Source organism: Microcebus murinus, chromosome 17, assembly GCF_040939455.1.
Source record: "Microcebus murinus isolate Inina chromosome 17, M.murinus_Inina_mat1.0, whole genome shotgun sequence".
In the NCBI taxonomy this organism is placed as follows: domain Eukaryota; kingdom Metazoa; phylum Chordata; class Mammalia; order Primates; family Cheirogaleidae; genus Microcebus; species Microcebus murinus.
In genome coordinates this window covers 24940227-24954695 of record NC_134120.1, presented here as the reverse complement: position 1 = coordinate 24954695, position 14469 = coordinate 24940227, and the positions used below count along the sequence as shown (strand labels likewise).

The window sequence follows — 14469 nt, the reverse complement described above, 5'->3', positions numbered from 1 at the left end:
GGCTAAAGTTAAAGTGGCGTGAACTTGATTCCATGTTCGGAAGAATTTTATGATCATTATGCTGAAAATGAGTTGCATTGCTTGACACATTGGTGCTCTTGTCTCTTGGTCGTATTAAAGCAGATATTCTGATTAAAACCATGGAAAATCCCTAGATTTCCTACTATTTCTTAATTTGAGAAGGAGGATGCCTTCTTCCCCTCACACCTTTCTGCTCGTTTGATACTCCTCTTAAGGAAGGTGGAAGGAACAATGGAACTGGGCTCGTAAAACAGTGCTATCTTAGGAGCTAAAGAGGTTTGCAGTAGGGCTGAAGCCATGTGCTGCGAAGGAGAAATGAAGGGAGTGAGTCGGGGGCCTGCAAGAGATGAACTGTCCAGCCTGGTCTTGGGAAAGTCCAATGACCAGGCTGGAGGGAGTCAGGGCCAGGATGGACCAGGTGGGCAGATAGCCTGACGGAAGAGCCCTGTTGTGGCTGTCTGCATATCTTTCAAGAACTTTCTTCAGTGTGCTCTACTAGTTGTTTATTTACTTCAAATTCAGTGAGTAGAATAATTTCTTCCAAGGTCTTTGTTCCCTCCCTTAGGGTGGTGAGTGACAGTAGTCAAAATCTTCCCAGGATCACTCAGCAGAGGCCACGGTCCAAAACCACTGCTGGGAAGACAGAGGACACCAGGTCTCTCAACAAGGAGCATCCTAAACAGGTCAGGATGACTCGGCTTGACTGTGGTAATGTCACACCTGGCTGAGGAGTAACCCAAAGAATCGAGGACCTGTGCTTTTAAAATTGCTGTGTGATTTAATTAAATTGCAGGTTGCTTTTTTTCTTTTTTTTTTTTTTACAGTATCCTGGGTTAAAACCACGAATGAATCCCTAGAATTTCCTACTGTTTCTTAATTTGAGTGGGAGGACTCCTTCCTCCCCAGGCTTTGCCCTGGTCTGCGTGCTGGATGACAGGTCTCAGAGGGGCGGGTGGGGCCGGGCAGGGCTCCATCCTCCACGTGAGGTCACTGTTACTCTGGGTAACTGCCTCGGCAGGTCTTCCTGTCCCAGAGTACAGTGCTGGGTTCCTAAGTGTCAGCCAGGGACAGTTTCGGCTGTGGTTGGTGCCAGAGGCTCCTCTTAGGCTTCTCCAAAATGCACGTGGTTGGTCCCGACCCCAGATCTCCACTCTGGGCAGCAAGAGGAGACAGCCCAGCAGGTGGGTGAAATCAATGGCTACCCACTCAAGAGATCCACGTCCAGAACCTTCCTATTTAGGACAAAATGTTCCAGATTTCAAAGGAAAGAGGAACTTGCTCAGTTTCAACGGAAGCTCAGAAAAGGAATGGCAAAAATCAATGTCAAAGATGCCTGGCAGACTAGAAAGAAATAATCACAACACTCTATTGGTCAAAAGGCATCTCTCACCCTCGAGAAGGTTCCATGGTCTGGCCGCTGTAGCCTGACTCCGGTGGGAGGGAGGGAGGGGCAGGATGAATCCCACAGGAGGCTGGTTGGCTTTGCTGAGTCACCAAACCCAGCCACCCCTGGCCACAAACACGGCTGGTCACAGGATAAAGGACGGGCCAGGGAGTGGGGATGGGTTGAGGCACAACTGTCTCCTCCATTGGAAAAGCTGCTTGGAGTCCTTGGCCTGGGTCTTCTCAGTCTTCCGTGGACAGCTCATTCCATGTGGCACAGGCAGATAACTAATTCGTCTTGTTGGGTCAGCACAAAAGTGGCCGGATTGCCCATGGGCTTCCCCATTGGCAGGACGGCCCCCCAGCATTGGAGCTTGCACGCCGGGATAGGGCAGGCAGTTGCGACCAGCATCGGTCCTCGCTTCCCACCGCTGACTTCTCCTGTCTGTCTCTTCCTTCAGGAGGTTAATAACACCCACCTGGACAACGCCGACTTTGGCTTAAATATATCCAGAATCAACAAAGACAGTGGAGAGGGGAACGCCCACCCACGAAGAGTAAGTGGGACTCATAAACCCAACACCGAAAGGAGGAATTTCTTTTTTTTTTTTCAAAAATGAAAATTGAAACCATTATTTTTGCTAAACAGGAAAGTTAAAATGTAATGATTGAAGGTAGGTGGTGAGGTGAACCAGGAAGAGCTCTGGATGAGGTTGAGGAAGCGGGTTCCGATCTGGGATCTCCTTTCTGGAAGAATGGTCTCGAATGAACTAACTGCCCCATTGCTAAGGAGCTCAGTTTCCCCATTTGGGAACTGAGGGGTTTGGAAGAGATTGTTTCTCACGCTGCTTTCAGCTTTAAAATTCGGTGATTAATGACTAAAGTGGCCAAATCACACATGGGCTTTTGGTGTGACTGTCATTTGGTGTGACAATCACACTTTTGGTGTGACTGTCCTGCATTATTTCATGAGTTGGGGCCGCATACTCGTTCTCTTCTGCCCTGTCGGTTCGGTGGCAATTGGTTAGTGATATCACCTGTCTCCTTGGAGACAGGCTCCAGGTTTAAATGTGATTTCATATGAATCATGAAAACTCAGTTCCTATAGGGGTGATCTTGTCCTCGATGGCCATTTCTACCCTTTGCATAATGAATTTCATGTACAGATTTGTAAATAATAATTTCTCAAACAGAAAAGACCCAGATTGGGTAGATGTATTCAAAAGGTAGGTTGACACATGTCACACCACATTTCTCTTGATTGTATCCTCTAGGGTTCTAGTTCTTTAAGAGTCTTCTTTCTTTTCTTCAGTCGAGCTCTGGAACCGCTGGGCACTGACTTAGCTCTGGCCAGCTCTTCTCAGGCACACTGAACTCTGCGTGTGAGTTCAGAGGGCGGCTGGAGCATGTCCCTGGACCTCAAGGGGGGCTGCCTCCTTGGCCTGCACTGGCTCCCTTTAAGGGCGTCAATGACATGGGTGATTGCTGGAGATGACACCATTTGAATCACTGCCTCCCACGGAGAAATATGTCCCTGTTCACTTTCGCTGTGTTTGTCGTGTCTTCGGTCACCTTTGTGCTTAGCAATTCTGTGGCATTCGTTTCCCTTGTGAATGCCTCCTGTTTCTGATTGGGTCACCAGGAAGGGACTATTTAACCCAGCACTTAACCTTTGAAATAGTCTGGCTATAAATTCTCTTTCCAGCAGAAATGTCCTCAGGGTAAAAGGTAGGTGGTTGTCTCCCTAGCATGGCAAATGTTCACAGGCTCTATGGTCGGGGGCCAGTCTCCAAAATGGATCTGTCATTGCCATGTTAGGGACCCTGGCCTCAGCATCCCAAGGCCCCCCTGCCCATTTAGTAGCTGCGCTGTTCTTAATTAAGGACGTGGGCTTTGGAGTCAGCCTGCGTAGGTTCAATCCCCAGCTCAGTGGCTTCTTCAATGTGTAACTTTGGGCGAGTTATTTACAGTTTCTCCTAGTCTCACTGTAAAATGGAAATAATCCCGGTGCCCCACTTTAAATCTTTAAATGTCATAATGAAAGGGGCGCCTTAATACAGAGCCCGGCACATAAGAAACACACAATAAATGTTGGCTATTATTGTTATTGTTTTTTGCACACATCCTTGCTTTTTTTCTTCCTTCTTCTAGGAGAGACAGGGTGGCATTGGAAGGAGTATGGGTTTTGGAGATGGATATCTTAAAGATGGTTTGAATCCTGGCCTTAAGTCACTTGTTAGCTGTGTGGCCCTGGGCAAATTACTTAACCTCTCTGAACTTTCACATGTATGAAACTAGAATGTCATTCCCAACTAGCAGAGGTGGTATAAGAATTAGAAATAATCCTTACAAAATGCCTTGCACACCTGTTTTGCACCAGGTACTCTATTGAGTGATGAATGTGCATTATAGTCAGTAGACAGGAACTATTGTTACTCTTGTTCCAGTGAGTTCTTCCTGTGCGTGTAATATTTTAAAAGGACAAGAGGTCATACCAGGGAAGTAGTTATATAAGGAAGCAGACAGTTTGTGTCAGGAACTGAGAAGTCTGGTGGATTTTTATTTAAGTCAACTTCATTCTGAAGAGTTTATCATTTTTTTAGGAGTGCACCAACTAACTTGAAGAAATTATCTTGTTCAATACTAGTGCAGGTTCTTTTTAAAGCTTACCTGTAAGTTTGCCCTGTATACCAGGGTATATAAATATGTCTTCATTTAATAAGGCTGAGCTATAAGGAGAGTGTTTTCTCATGTTTTCATGGCATGAATAACCGTTCCTTCCTTTTAGGGCCAAATCATTGACTTCAGGGGGCTGCTCACAGATGCTATCAAAGGAGCAACCAGTGAACTCGCCTTGAACACCTTTGACCATAACCCAGACCCCTCAGTAAGTGGCTAAGATGTGACATTCGTCTTTCAAATTGCCAACATCCAGATAAACTTTAGAACTATAATTCTGAGCACAGTGAAACCTTAAGATCAAGTCAAAGGTCACAGCAACTTGCCACTGTTTGTCTCGCTTAGATCCATGTCCTGTGTGTCTTTCAAAATTATGAAGCAGTGTTGTAATGCGAGCCTTTCTGCTCCCATCATCAGGAACGACTGCTGAAACCTCTGAGTGCATTTATTGGCATGAACAGTGAGATGCGAGAATTGGCAACCGTCGTGAGCCGGGTAAGATCTGATATTCAATTCACAAATTTACGGAGGCGGGCCGGGGCTTCTGGAGCATTGCGGGCTGCTTCTTTTATTAATAACAATAAATATGATCATTTATTTATAAAGTGCCCCCACTTGCAAAGGCACTCATATTGTTTAGAGGCACAATAATGCATGATAAATAAATGATAGAATCATAAAATTACAATATAAAAAGCTCACCATCTCACGATAGAGGCCAAGAAAACCGAGAGAGAAAAAGACTTAGAAATGAAGCGACAGGTGAAAGGTTTTATGGCACAGCCAAGAGTCAAGGCAAGAAAGCCACTTAGAGAAGGGAAGAGTATGTCTGCATCTTGTTGAAAAAGTCAAAGCCTAGAAATAGAGATGTCAGGAATCTGATGGTCTCATAACTGAAATTTTCCATGAAAAACAAAATCAGTAGGAAAGACTTTACCATCCAGGCTACTGATATTTTTTCAAGTTCGCACCCTGGAATCAAAAGTCTGTAAGCAGCGATGCTTAATGGTTAGTGACACAGGCTTTGGGATGAGTTGACCTGCATTTGATTCCTAGATCCTTCTCTTTCTAGCTGCGTGACGTTGGGCAAGTTTCTTGGGGAATAGAATACATTCTTGAGTTATAATTTCTATTTTTCAGTGACTCGTATTTAGCTGAAGACTGAAACCTAGACAGGCTCAGAGAGGTATTTAAAATGATCCAAAAAATGCACAGAGACTCTGAGTAACTGAGGGTTCCTCGGCTGTTTCTGTTCAGTGGAGCAGTGGTTTCATGCATGCCCGTTATATGTCAGACGTGTTCTGGGTGCCGGAAACATAAAGGTGCCCTAGTTGCACACATCTTTGTCTGAAGGAATTTCTCATCCCACGGGCAAGGTTCACTTTGAGAGCACGAAGGAGAGAGGGATGTATTTCGCCAAAGAATGGGGGCAGGGGAGGTTAAGGAAGAAGATACGCAGGAAATAGCTAAGTGGAAGAGAGACAGTGGGAGGCGTTCTGGGCAAAAGCACATCTGTGTGAAATCGCATAGTTTGGGAGCCACCCTAGCAGCAGGGAGTGCTGGGAAACAGGGTTGAGAAGGGCTGCCAATTGGCCTCTAGAAGACAGGATCTTTGAAAGGCAGCCATCGGGAGATGGGACCATCACGTGTGCTTGTGGATAGCTTGTGCTGATGACAGTGAGGTGGAGAGAGAGCAAAGGAATGGGGGTGAGGACGCCAGCTGTGAGGCTTTTACCAGTGGGGGGGGGGACAAGGGACTGAGCCAGGCTGCAGTGACTGGGACGCATGAGAGAGCAAAGTGTTTTTTACACCCACGACCATCAACAGTCTCCTTACCATTTTTGCAGAAGGATAACATGACCAGTGAGGATAGAACTGTAGAGTGGAAGTGGCCCGAAATGATCCCATCGGGAATTCTTTCCACAGTACCATGGGAGGTAGTCATCCCGCCCCCTGCTTGAATGCTGACAGTGATGGAGAGTTCACCACCTCATGGGACAGTCCTGCTGAGCTGTGACTGATAACTTTGGATTGATACAAAGAGGAACTTTTGGTTGGGAAATTAAATGCTACCTTGTGCAACTCAATGTCAACTCTAAAAGAGGGCAAGAAATATTGTATTATCTATGGGTGGTTTGAATGCCAAGGTAGATGAATCTTTACCGTGTGCCAGGACTTCTCCAAGAAAGGACTGTAATAAGAATGTGAGTGGCTGGTGGGCCCGCATGTAGATCCAGGCTCTGAAGTCAGGGGGAGACTGAGTCCTTTCTCCATCATCCCATTCAAGAATGGATTATGCATATTAAGCACAACCAAAGCAATAGTATTTCTAATAAAAGTGACACTCCTGTGGTGGAGGGAATGGGGTGGTGGGAGACAAGAGTAGGCACAAACATCTCCCCAGCATTTAAAACATGTATTTATGTTTTTGAACCATGTGCATATATTATTTATTAAAAAATTAAAGAAATGTAAAAATAGTCTCCAGATTTGTTCCATAGTCACTCAGAATGACTTTGGAAAGGAGGTTTTTTTTTTCTTTCTTTTTAATGGAACACTCTAGATATTTAGTTTGCCTGAAACGGCTCCTACTGAGAAAGGCCCCTGAGTGACTATTCTGAGGCGTCTTGTGAAATTGAAGTTTGGAAACTGTAAATTAGTTATCAGTAAAAGCTACCTTAATTGATTACCCTAGATGGTTGCTATAGGGCTCTACTATAAGAGGGGAAAAACTGCACTTGTGCTGGGTTGTCAGCTTCCTTGAATTTTGCAGAAGCAATTGTTCCTGCTGGATGTTGGGGACGATCGCTAGGGAAAAAAGAGAAATTGGTTTCAGAGGAGCATTATCTCTTTTATGTAACAAATTAAGAAAGTGTTTGTGAGATCAAGGAGCAAGAGGGAGGCCAGGCGCTGACCAGGAACTATGCTTTGCAGTAAAAGCTAATGTAATTTGAAGGCATATTCTGTAGCTTCTTTAATTATGGTCGTAAATCAGCATGGTTTGCTATTGACTGAAGATAGGTAGAGTCCATTGTTAGATTTTTTTTTCTCCCCTAAAAGTACCATATTATATTATCAATGTCTTTTTCAGGGAAAATCATTGACTATTTTCATGGCATGCCTTTGGTGAACTAACCCAAAATTATAATGTGTGTGTGTGTGTGTGTGTGTATATATATATATATTATGAAAAGTTTTTTATCACCAGCACTTTATATCCTATTATAAGTCAAGTATTCTGCTGCTCCCATGTTTATTACAGCTGTAGAGGAAAACATCAGTTTTAACAAAATGATCAAATGTGCATTGCAGGACATTTATCTCCATAATCCAAACATAAAGTGGAATGACATTATTGGACTCGATGCAGCCAAGCAGTTAGTCAAAGAAGCTGTTGTGTACCCTATAAGGGTAAGGATGGAAGCCCCTTGGGGGTTATTTCTGTTCATTATCTATTGGACAAGCTGTGCGTCATACACCTGTCAGGATGATTTTCTGTCCATAAGTCACCTTTTTGCCTGTGTTACAACACTTTCTCAACACTGGAGCACTAAAGCCTAGTCCATTCTAGGCAATTTAAAATTGTCTTATGTATTGGTTCAAGACAGGTGTCTGACCTAAGAGAAACTTTAAGAGCTAAGATTCTGTACTATGTATGATTTGTCAGATTGATTCAAATTAGCCTGCCTCACTAAAAATATACTTACTATAGTCAAAATACCTCCTGTAGGAGAGTGCCTATCACCTTATTTCTATAGATTCTCCCCTCCCCCACCCCCTGTACCATCTGGGGCTTTCCTTTTTGGCTGGTTGTGAAGACTAGGCAGCCCCTTCCGAGACAGTGACCAGCAGAGCCAGCCTATCATGCTCCTTACCTATTACTGACAAATCTCTGTGCAGGTCACAAAATGAGTAGAAAAATAGAAAAACCATACTCTCCATGTTTGACTTACAAATGGGGTCAGTGTGTCACTTAGTTTTTGCTGTGTAGCAGACCACCCCACAACTTAGTGCCTTAAAATAACAATCATTTATTTGTAATTCTGTGGGTAGGCAGTGTGGGCTGGGCTCTGCTGGGCTGGCTCATCTCTTTTCCACCTGGTATGATTGGCTGAGCTTAATCACATGTCTGGGTCACCAGCCAGAGTGTCTGGAAAAGATGGGGAGACTGGAAAGGTTGGGATAAACAGGACAGCTGAAGTCTCTCTCCACCTGGCCTCCATCCTCTAGCAGGCACACCAGTCCTACTCACATGATGGCACAGGGTTCCCAGAAAGAGGCAAGAAAGACCAAGTCCCAATTCGTGAGCATTTTTCATGTCTCTTCTTATATTTCTTATATTTTCAAGTCTTTTCTTAATGTTTGCAATGTCCCATTGGCCAAAGTCACAAGGCCAGGCCTAGATACAAGTATTGGAGAAATAGACTCCATCTCTTGATGAAAGGAGCTGCAACTAATTTGTAGTCATTTTCTGTAATATCTTGTAGTCAGGATTATAAATTTTTTTTTATTGAATAGCCTATTTATTCTTACCACTGAGCGCATGCAGCCCCTGATTTTTGGATGCCTTGCTCTAAGGAGACAAAATCAATAAATTTGGAATATCTTTTCCTCCTCTTTCTTCCTGTGTTCAGACATGAGGGTAAGAAATATGGTGGTGTTCAGAATTCATAGGCACTTACCTTTTCCTCTAAGTGGAACCTATAGCATAAAACTTTTAGAAAAGTTAGAATATTCCATTGAAACTCTCTGGATGTGTTATCTCCATGGTATTACAAGTTCCATATGTGATGTTGAGGTTTGATATGAGCATTATCAAGAAGTTAATAGCTAGTGGTAATTTTACTATTATTTTTCCTTCCTATGGGCTTCCCTCACCCTCATTCTCCACTTACCCTGGCCACCCGTCTTCCCCAGATTGTTTGAATTTGAACTAATGGGAGAGACTCACTGTAGTCCATGCATATCCTGTTTGGAGTCAGTGCCTCATAATGCTACTGAGTGTTCCCAACTTCTAAGACTTTGCCACAACTTTGTGTTAATACTTTATTCACATACACCTTTATTCATTGGTTTTAGTATTTATCTTAAAGTTTATACCTGCTTTACGACATTCAAAAACTTTTACAACATTCAAAAGCTTGCCAAATACACTGCATATATAACTCTGGGAGGAATGATATTATACGTATACGAAATAACTATTGTAATGCAGAGGAATAATAGCTACATATACCTTTCTTTTCCTTAAAAAAATTGTTCTTTTAGGAAGCCACAAAAATTAAGTTAGGCATTGTTATCAAGTGTGAAAATGAAATTGGGATAAATAAGGGACATACTGAAGCAGTCAACCTTAAACAAAAAAGGAAGACCTGAATCTAGAGTTGTGCTTTTTTTAAATTTTTTTTGAGACAGAGTATCACTCTGTCACCCCAGCTAGAGTGCAGTGGTGTCATCATCACCCACTGTGACCTCAAACTCCTAGGCCCAAATGATCCTCCTGCCTTAGCCATGGAGCCCAGATAATTTTTTCTATTTTTAGTAGAGACGGGGTCTCACTCTTACTCAGGCTGGTCTCAAACTCCTAAGCTCAAGCAATCCTCCTGCCTTGGCCTCCCAGCATGCTAGGATTACAGGCATGAGCCACCAAGCCTGGCCAAGTTGTGCTGCTTTTGCTCTAGCTTTCCTGGCTAAGTGTGTGCAGGCTGATGTATGGATTACCAACCTCTTCCTTGTTCCTTGTTCCTATAGTACCCACAGCTGTTTACAGGAATTCTTTCCCCCTGGAAAGGACTACTGCTATACGGCCCTCCAGGTAAACACATCTTTCTATTTTGGTCTTGGTGTTAAGTGTGTGTGCAAAGGATGAGTTGCCCCCTCTGTCCTGACTTCAGGACTGGGCAAATGAGAACTGCCACTTCCTTTGAATGTGAGACTGACTTCCATCTGTAAGCAGAGCAACGGAGTTTAAGTGCCACTCACCTTTTATCCACATGTGTCTCTAGGTACAGGAAAGACTTTACTGGCCAAAGCTGTGGCCACTGAATGCAAAACAACCTTCTTTAACATTTCTGCATCCACCATTGTCAGCAAATGGAGAGGGGATTCAGAAAAACTTGTTCGGGTAGGAATTCTTTAATTTTGCTTTTAAAAAATAAATTCTAGCAGAATATGGTAATACAAAACAAAGTTAGAACTTATTTGTTTGCAAGTGATTTATGTGTTAGATTTTATCCTAGATCTTGATTACCAAAAGCCTGGGAAATGGATTGACTATTATTATATGTGGATATTAATCATGCCCCCATCAGCAAAACATGATCTCCCTTCCTTTGGGAATTTGACCAACAGCCCTTTTCTGATTCATGCAACTTAGGAATAGAAGCTGGAAAAAAAAAATACTGTAGTCTCTGAAGTGGCCTATTTTTTTCTTCATTCAAGAAGCATCTATTATTAAACACAGACAGTATATTCAGTTAAAATTTATTGAGAGGCTACTACTGTGCGCTCGTCCCTATGCTAGTTACTCTGAGAAAGAATCAAGACACTTAAAACTTAATTATTCTATCATATGTGCTGAGCAACTTTTCCTCCACAGTCCCCCATCACCTGTAGGACTTTTTGCTTTCCTTAAGAGGTTGTTTCCACCTTTACAATATCTCATTTATAGTCTATGGTATATTTTATATTATAAAATCATACTGTGTCTTCCAGTCATCTTAAGAGAACTCCTATTTATGATTTATGCCTTAATGTAAGATGGGTCCTTCTCATAAATCCTGTTCAATTGTCATATTCTGTAGAATGACAGATAAGTAATCAATACTAAGTGAATGTAAAAATATATATTTTTCTGAAAAATGATTACTCTAAAATATTATGCTTAAATTATACTGCTTGGATGAATCATTTTCAAAATATTATGGCCTATTTGGAAGTCATAATAGAATATTTTTAAAGGATTGACTTACCTAAAATAACCTTTTATTGATGACTTTGATATTATTTTCAAGTTGTTTCAAATGTATAAGTGTTTATACATTATTACCCCTTCATGGAAATCTATGTTGACATCTTCTGTTTCTTTGTTCTTCATCTTAAGTCTAATTCAGCACCAGTGCCCAAGATGGGGCTTGGATTCAGCTGCACCCACAGTTGTGGTTTCCATGTGATTCTAGTCAGCTGGATTTCAATTACAGTTGGCCCTAGAACAACATGTGTTTGAACTGCTCGGGTCTACTCATATGCGTATTCAAGGGATGTGAAACCCAAATACAGGCGGGTTCCCAAGTCCCGCAGGGCAGGGGGTGGAACCAATTTCCCGCATATGCCCAGGTACGACTGCAACAGAAATTCAACTAACTAGAATTCTTATTAGCCTAAGGACCTTTTTTTAACATTCCATTTCTGTGTGCTGAATAACAACAAAACTCTTCAAAGATGAACCCGGAATCAATTTAGATTCATCTCCTGTCATGAAAGGTGGTGCTTAGAACCATGAGCACAAGGCATTGCAGGGTGCACAAGGAAAGATTACATTACCCTCCCTGGACAAATTTTACCTAGGCAGAAGAGTGAATTCAGATATTTTATGAATATTTTTAACAAAGATTGAAGCTACATGGATTTTCTTTTCTTCTTTTTTTTTTTTTTTTGAGACAGAGTCCCACTTTGTTGCTCAGGCTAGAGTGAGTGTCATGGCATCAGCTTAGCTCACAGCAACCTCAAACTCCTGGGCTCAAGCAATCCTTCTGCCTCAGCCTACCGAGTAGCTGGGACTATAGGCATGTGCCACCATGCCTGGCTAATTTTTTCTATATATATTAGTTGGCCAATTAATTTCTTTCTATTTATAGTAGAAACAGGGTCTTGCTTTTGCTCAGGCTGGTTTTGAACTCCTGACCTCAGGCAATCCACCCGCCTCGGCCTCCCAGAGTGCTAGGATTACAGGCATGAGCCACCTTGCCAGGCCCGGATTTTCTTTTTTAATGTTGATCAGCCAGAAAAATCAATTAATAAGAACTCTGCATCCTGTGTGAGCACTGTAGTTAACTAAAGTTTTCCTCTGCTTAGTATTATTTTGTTAGAATTCTAAGAGTGAGGAAATGATTCCTCCCCCAATTTCTCCCCTTCATTTACTATATATTTAAAAAGTAACTAGCTTTAAAAAAAGTACAAAAGTGTATACAGACTCCTGAGCCTTCTCCCCATAGTAGGCAACTACTTTTATATTAGTTGCTGGTGTAGCCTTCCAGAACATTTATCCATATCTACATGAACGTCAACAACTGTCTCTATGTCTCCTTTCCTTTTTTTTTTTTTTTTTTTTTTTGAGACAGAGTCTCGCTTTGTTGCCCAGGCTAGAGTGAGTGCCGTGGCGTCAGCCTAGCTCACAGCAACCTCAAACTCCTGGGCTCGAGCGATCCTTCTGCCTCAGCCTCCCAAGTAGCTGGGACTACAGGCATGCGCCACCATGCCCGGCTAATTTTTTTTTTATATATATATCAGTTGGCCAATTAATTTCTTTGTATTTATAGTAGAGACGGGGTCTTGCTCTTGCTCAGGCTGGTTTTGAACTCCTGACCTTGAGCAATCCACCCGCCTCGGCCTCCCAAGAGCTAGGATTACAGGCGTGAGCCACCGCGCCCGGCTCTCCTTTCCTTTTTAAGTGCAAGTAGGAACATATTATATGTCCCTTTCTGTACCTTGCTTTTTCTCCCTACTTAACAATATAACATGGATATTGTGCCACACTATTATATACAGATAAAAACATGTTCTTTTATATGTCTACATGGTAGTTCATTGTGCAGATGTATGAAAATGTATTTAGCCAGTCTTTTCTTAATGGGCATTAAGGTTGTTTCCAATCCTTGCTATTATCAACAAAGCTCAAGTAGGCAGTCTTCTATATATACACGGTAGCGTAGGACAATTTCTATGAAGTAGAATTGCTGGGACAGAGGGAATGGACATCACTGATTGCCAAACGGATAGCCAACAGGGTTGTAATCAGCTTACAGTCCCATCAGGGGTTTGTGATTGTATTTGCTTCTCCATACTCTGGCCAGTATCATGTAGCACCACCAACGAAAAAAGATATTTTAAAAATCTTTGCCAATCTGAAAGTGAAAAGCAATAGAACGATTCAGGGATTGAATGTGCGTTTCAATATTTCAGTGCTCAAATGTGTATTTCTTTGATTCCAAATGAATTTGAGCGTGCTTTTACAGGTTTAGAAAATATTTGGATTTCTTTTTCCTATGAAATGCATTTTCATTTTGGATATTTAAAAAATAATTTAGGAAGAAACAGATAACCTCTGCTAACCTTGAAGGATCTTGTATCATTTCCTTTCAGAACTATTTTCTCCTTATTTTCTGAGCTCTTGGGAAGATCTTCACCTGGAAAATCTTGGTCATGCTGTCAGGCTCCTTACTCTGAAGCTTTCAGATAAGCCCTTCAGGACCTTCCCCTAAATCAGAGAAGCTTTTCTGCCATTTGTTTCTGTTTCTATTCCAATTAAAGAGTTATTTATAGGGAACCCTTGGGTTATGTTCCTCCCTCCCCTCCTAATGTTCGTGCCTCCTAGGAGTTGATCGCTATTGAGTAGTTGAGTGGTCTCTTTAGCAAATGCATACACCTGTTGAAGCTTACCTCTTTCAACACCACCCTCCCCCCTCCAAGGAAGTTAATTGTATGATTTAACTTCCTTCAAGTACCTCTGAAAACTTTAGTCTAATGCTTCCAGAAGCATTTACCCAGGACTCTCTCTATATTTTCTGGGAGCAGAAAGGGCAATGGAGCGGGCCGTATGGAGACCTAGATCCAGAGGTGGCTCTCCTTCCAGCTGGATGTTTGGCCTAGAAGAGGTTCTTGGTCTCTCTGCCCTTAGTGAGCTCCTTAAAAACACATATGGTTCTAATAAAGTGTTCTAATATTCCATTTTTCATTGGGTAGATTGCCACAGTTGAAATCGCTCTTAATATCAGGTATAGTTGGGCTTTTTGTGTCTGTGTGACGAGAGAGGAAAGTCATGTGCTTCTTTTTTTTTTTTTGTCTTTTATTTTTTTTTTAATTATTTTTTTTATTTTGGTATATTATGGGGGTACAGATTTTAAGGTTTCAATAAATGCCCATTTCCCCCCTTTTTTTCTTTTTTTTTGAGACAGAGTCTCACTTTGTTGCCCAGGCTAGAGCGAGTGCCGTGGTATCAGCCTAGCTCACAGCAACTTCAAACTCCTGGGCTTAAGCAAGACCCAGCTCCCGAGTAGCTGGGACTACAGGCATGCGCCACTATGCCCAGCTAATTTTTTCTATATATATTAGTTGGCCAATTAATTTCTTTCTATTTATAGTAGAGACGGGGGTCTTGCTCTTGCTCAG

The 14469-nt window shown here is 42.2% G+C and overlaps 1 protein-coding gene across 5 annotated transcripts in view; it reads left to right on the top strand.

The window, feature by feature from the left end:
* Positions 1-14469, top strand: part of KATNAL2 (katanin catalytic subunit A1 like 2) — an 85199-nt gene that overhangs the window by 45690 nt on the left and 25040 nt on the right. For 3 of the 5 annotated variants that reach the window (XM_075993471.1, XM_075993470.1, XM_075993474.1), the window contains exons 5-11: positions 587-704; positions 1866-1961; positions 4193-4291; positions 4501-4578; positions 7396-7494; positions 9835-9898; positions 10089-10207. In XM_075993471.1, coding sequence (XP_075849586.1) covers positions 587-704; positions 1866-1961; positions 4193-4291; positions 4501-4578; positions 7396-7494; positions 9835-9898; positions 10089-10207 — 673 coding nt within the window. The remainder of the gene's footprint in view (positions 1-586; positions 705-1865; positions 1962-4192; positions 4292-4500; positions 4579-7395; positions 7495-9834; positions 9899-10088; positions 10208-14469) is intronic. The other 2 variants (XM_075993473.1, XM_075993472.1) reach the window with 1 other exon arrangement.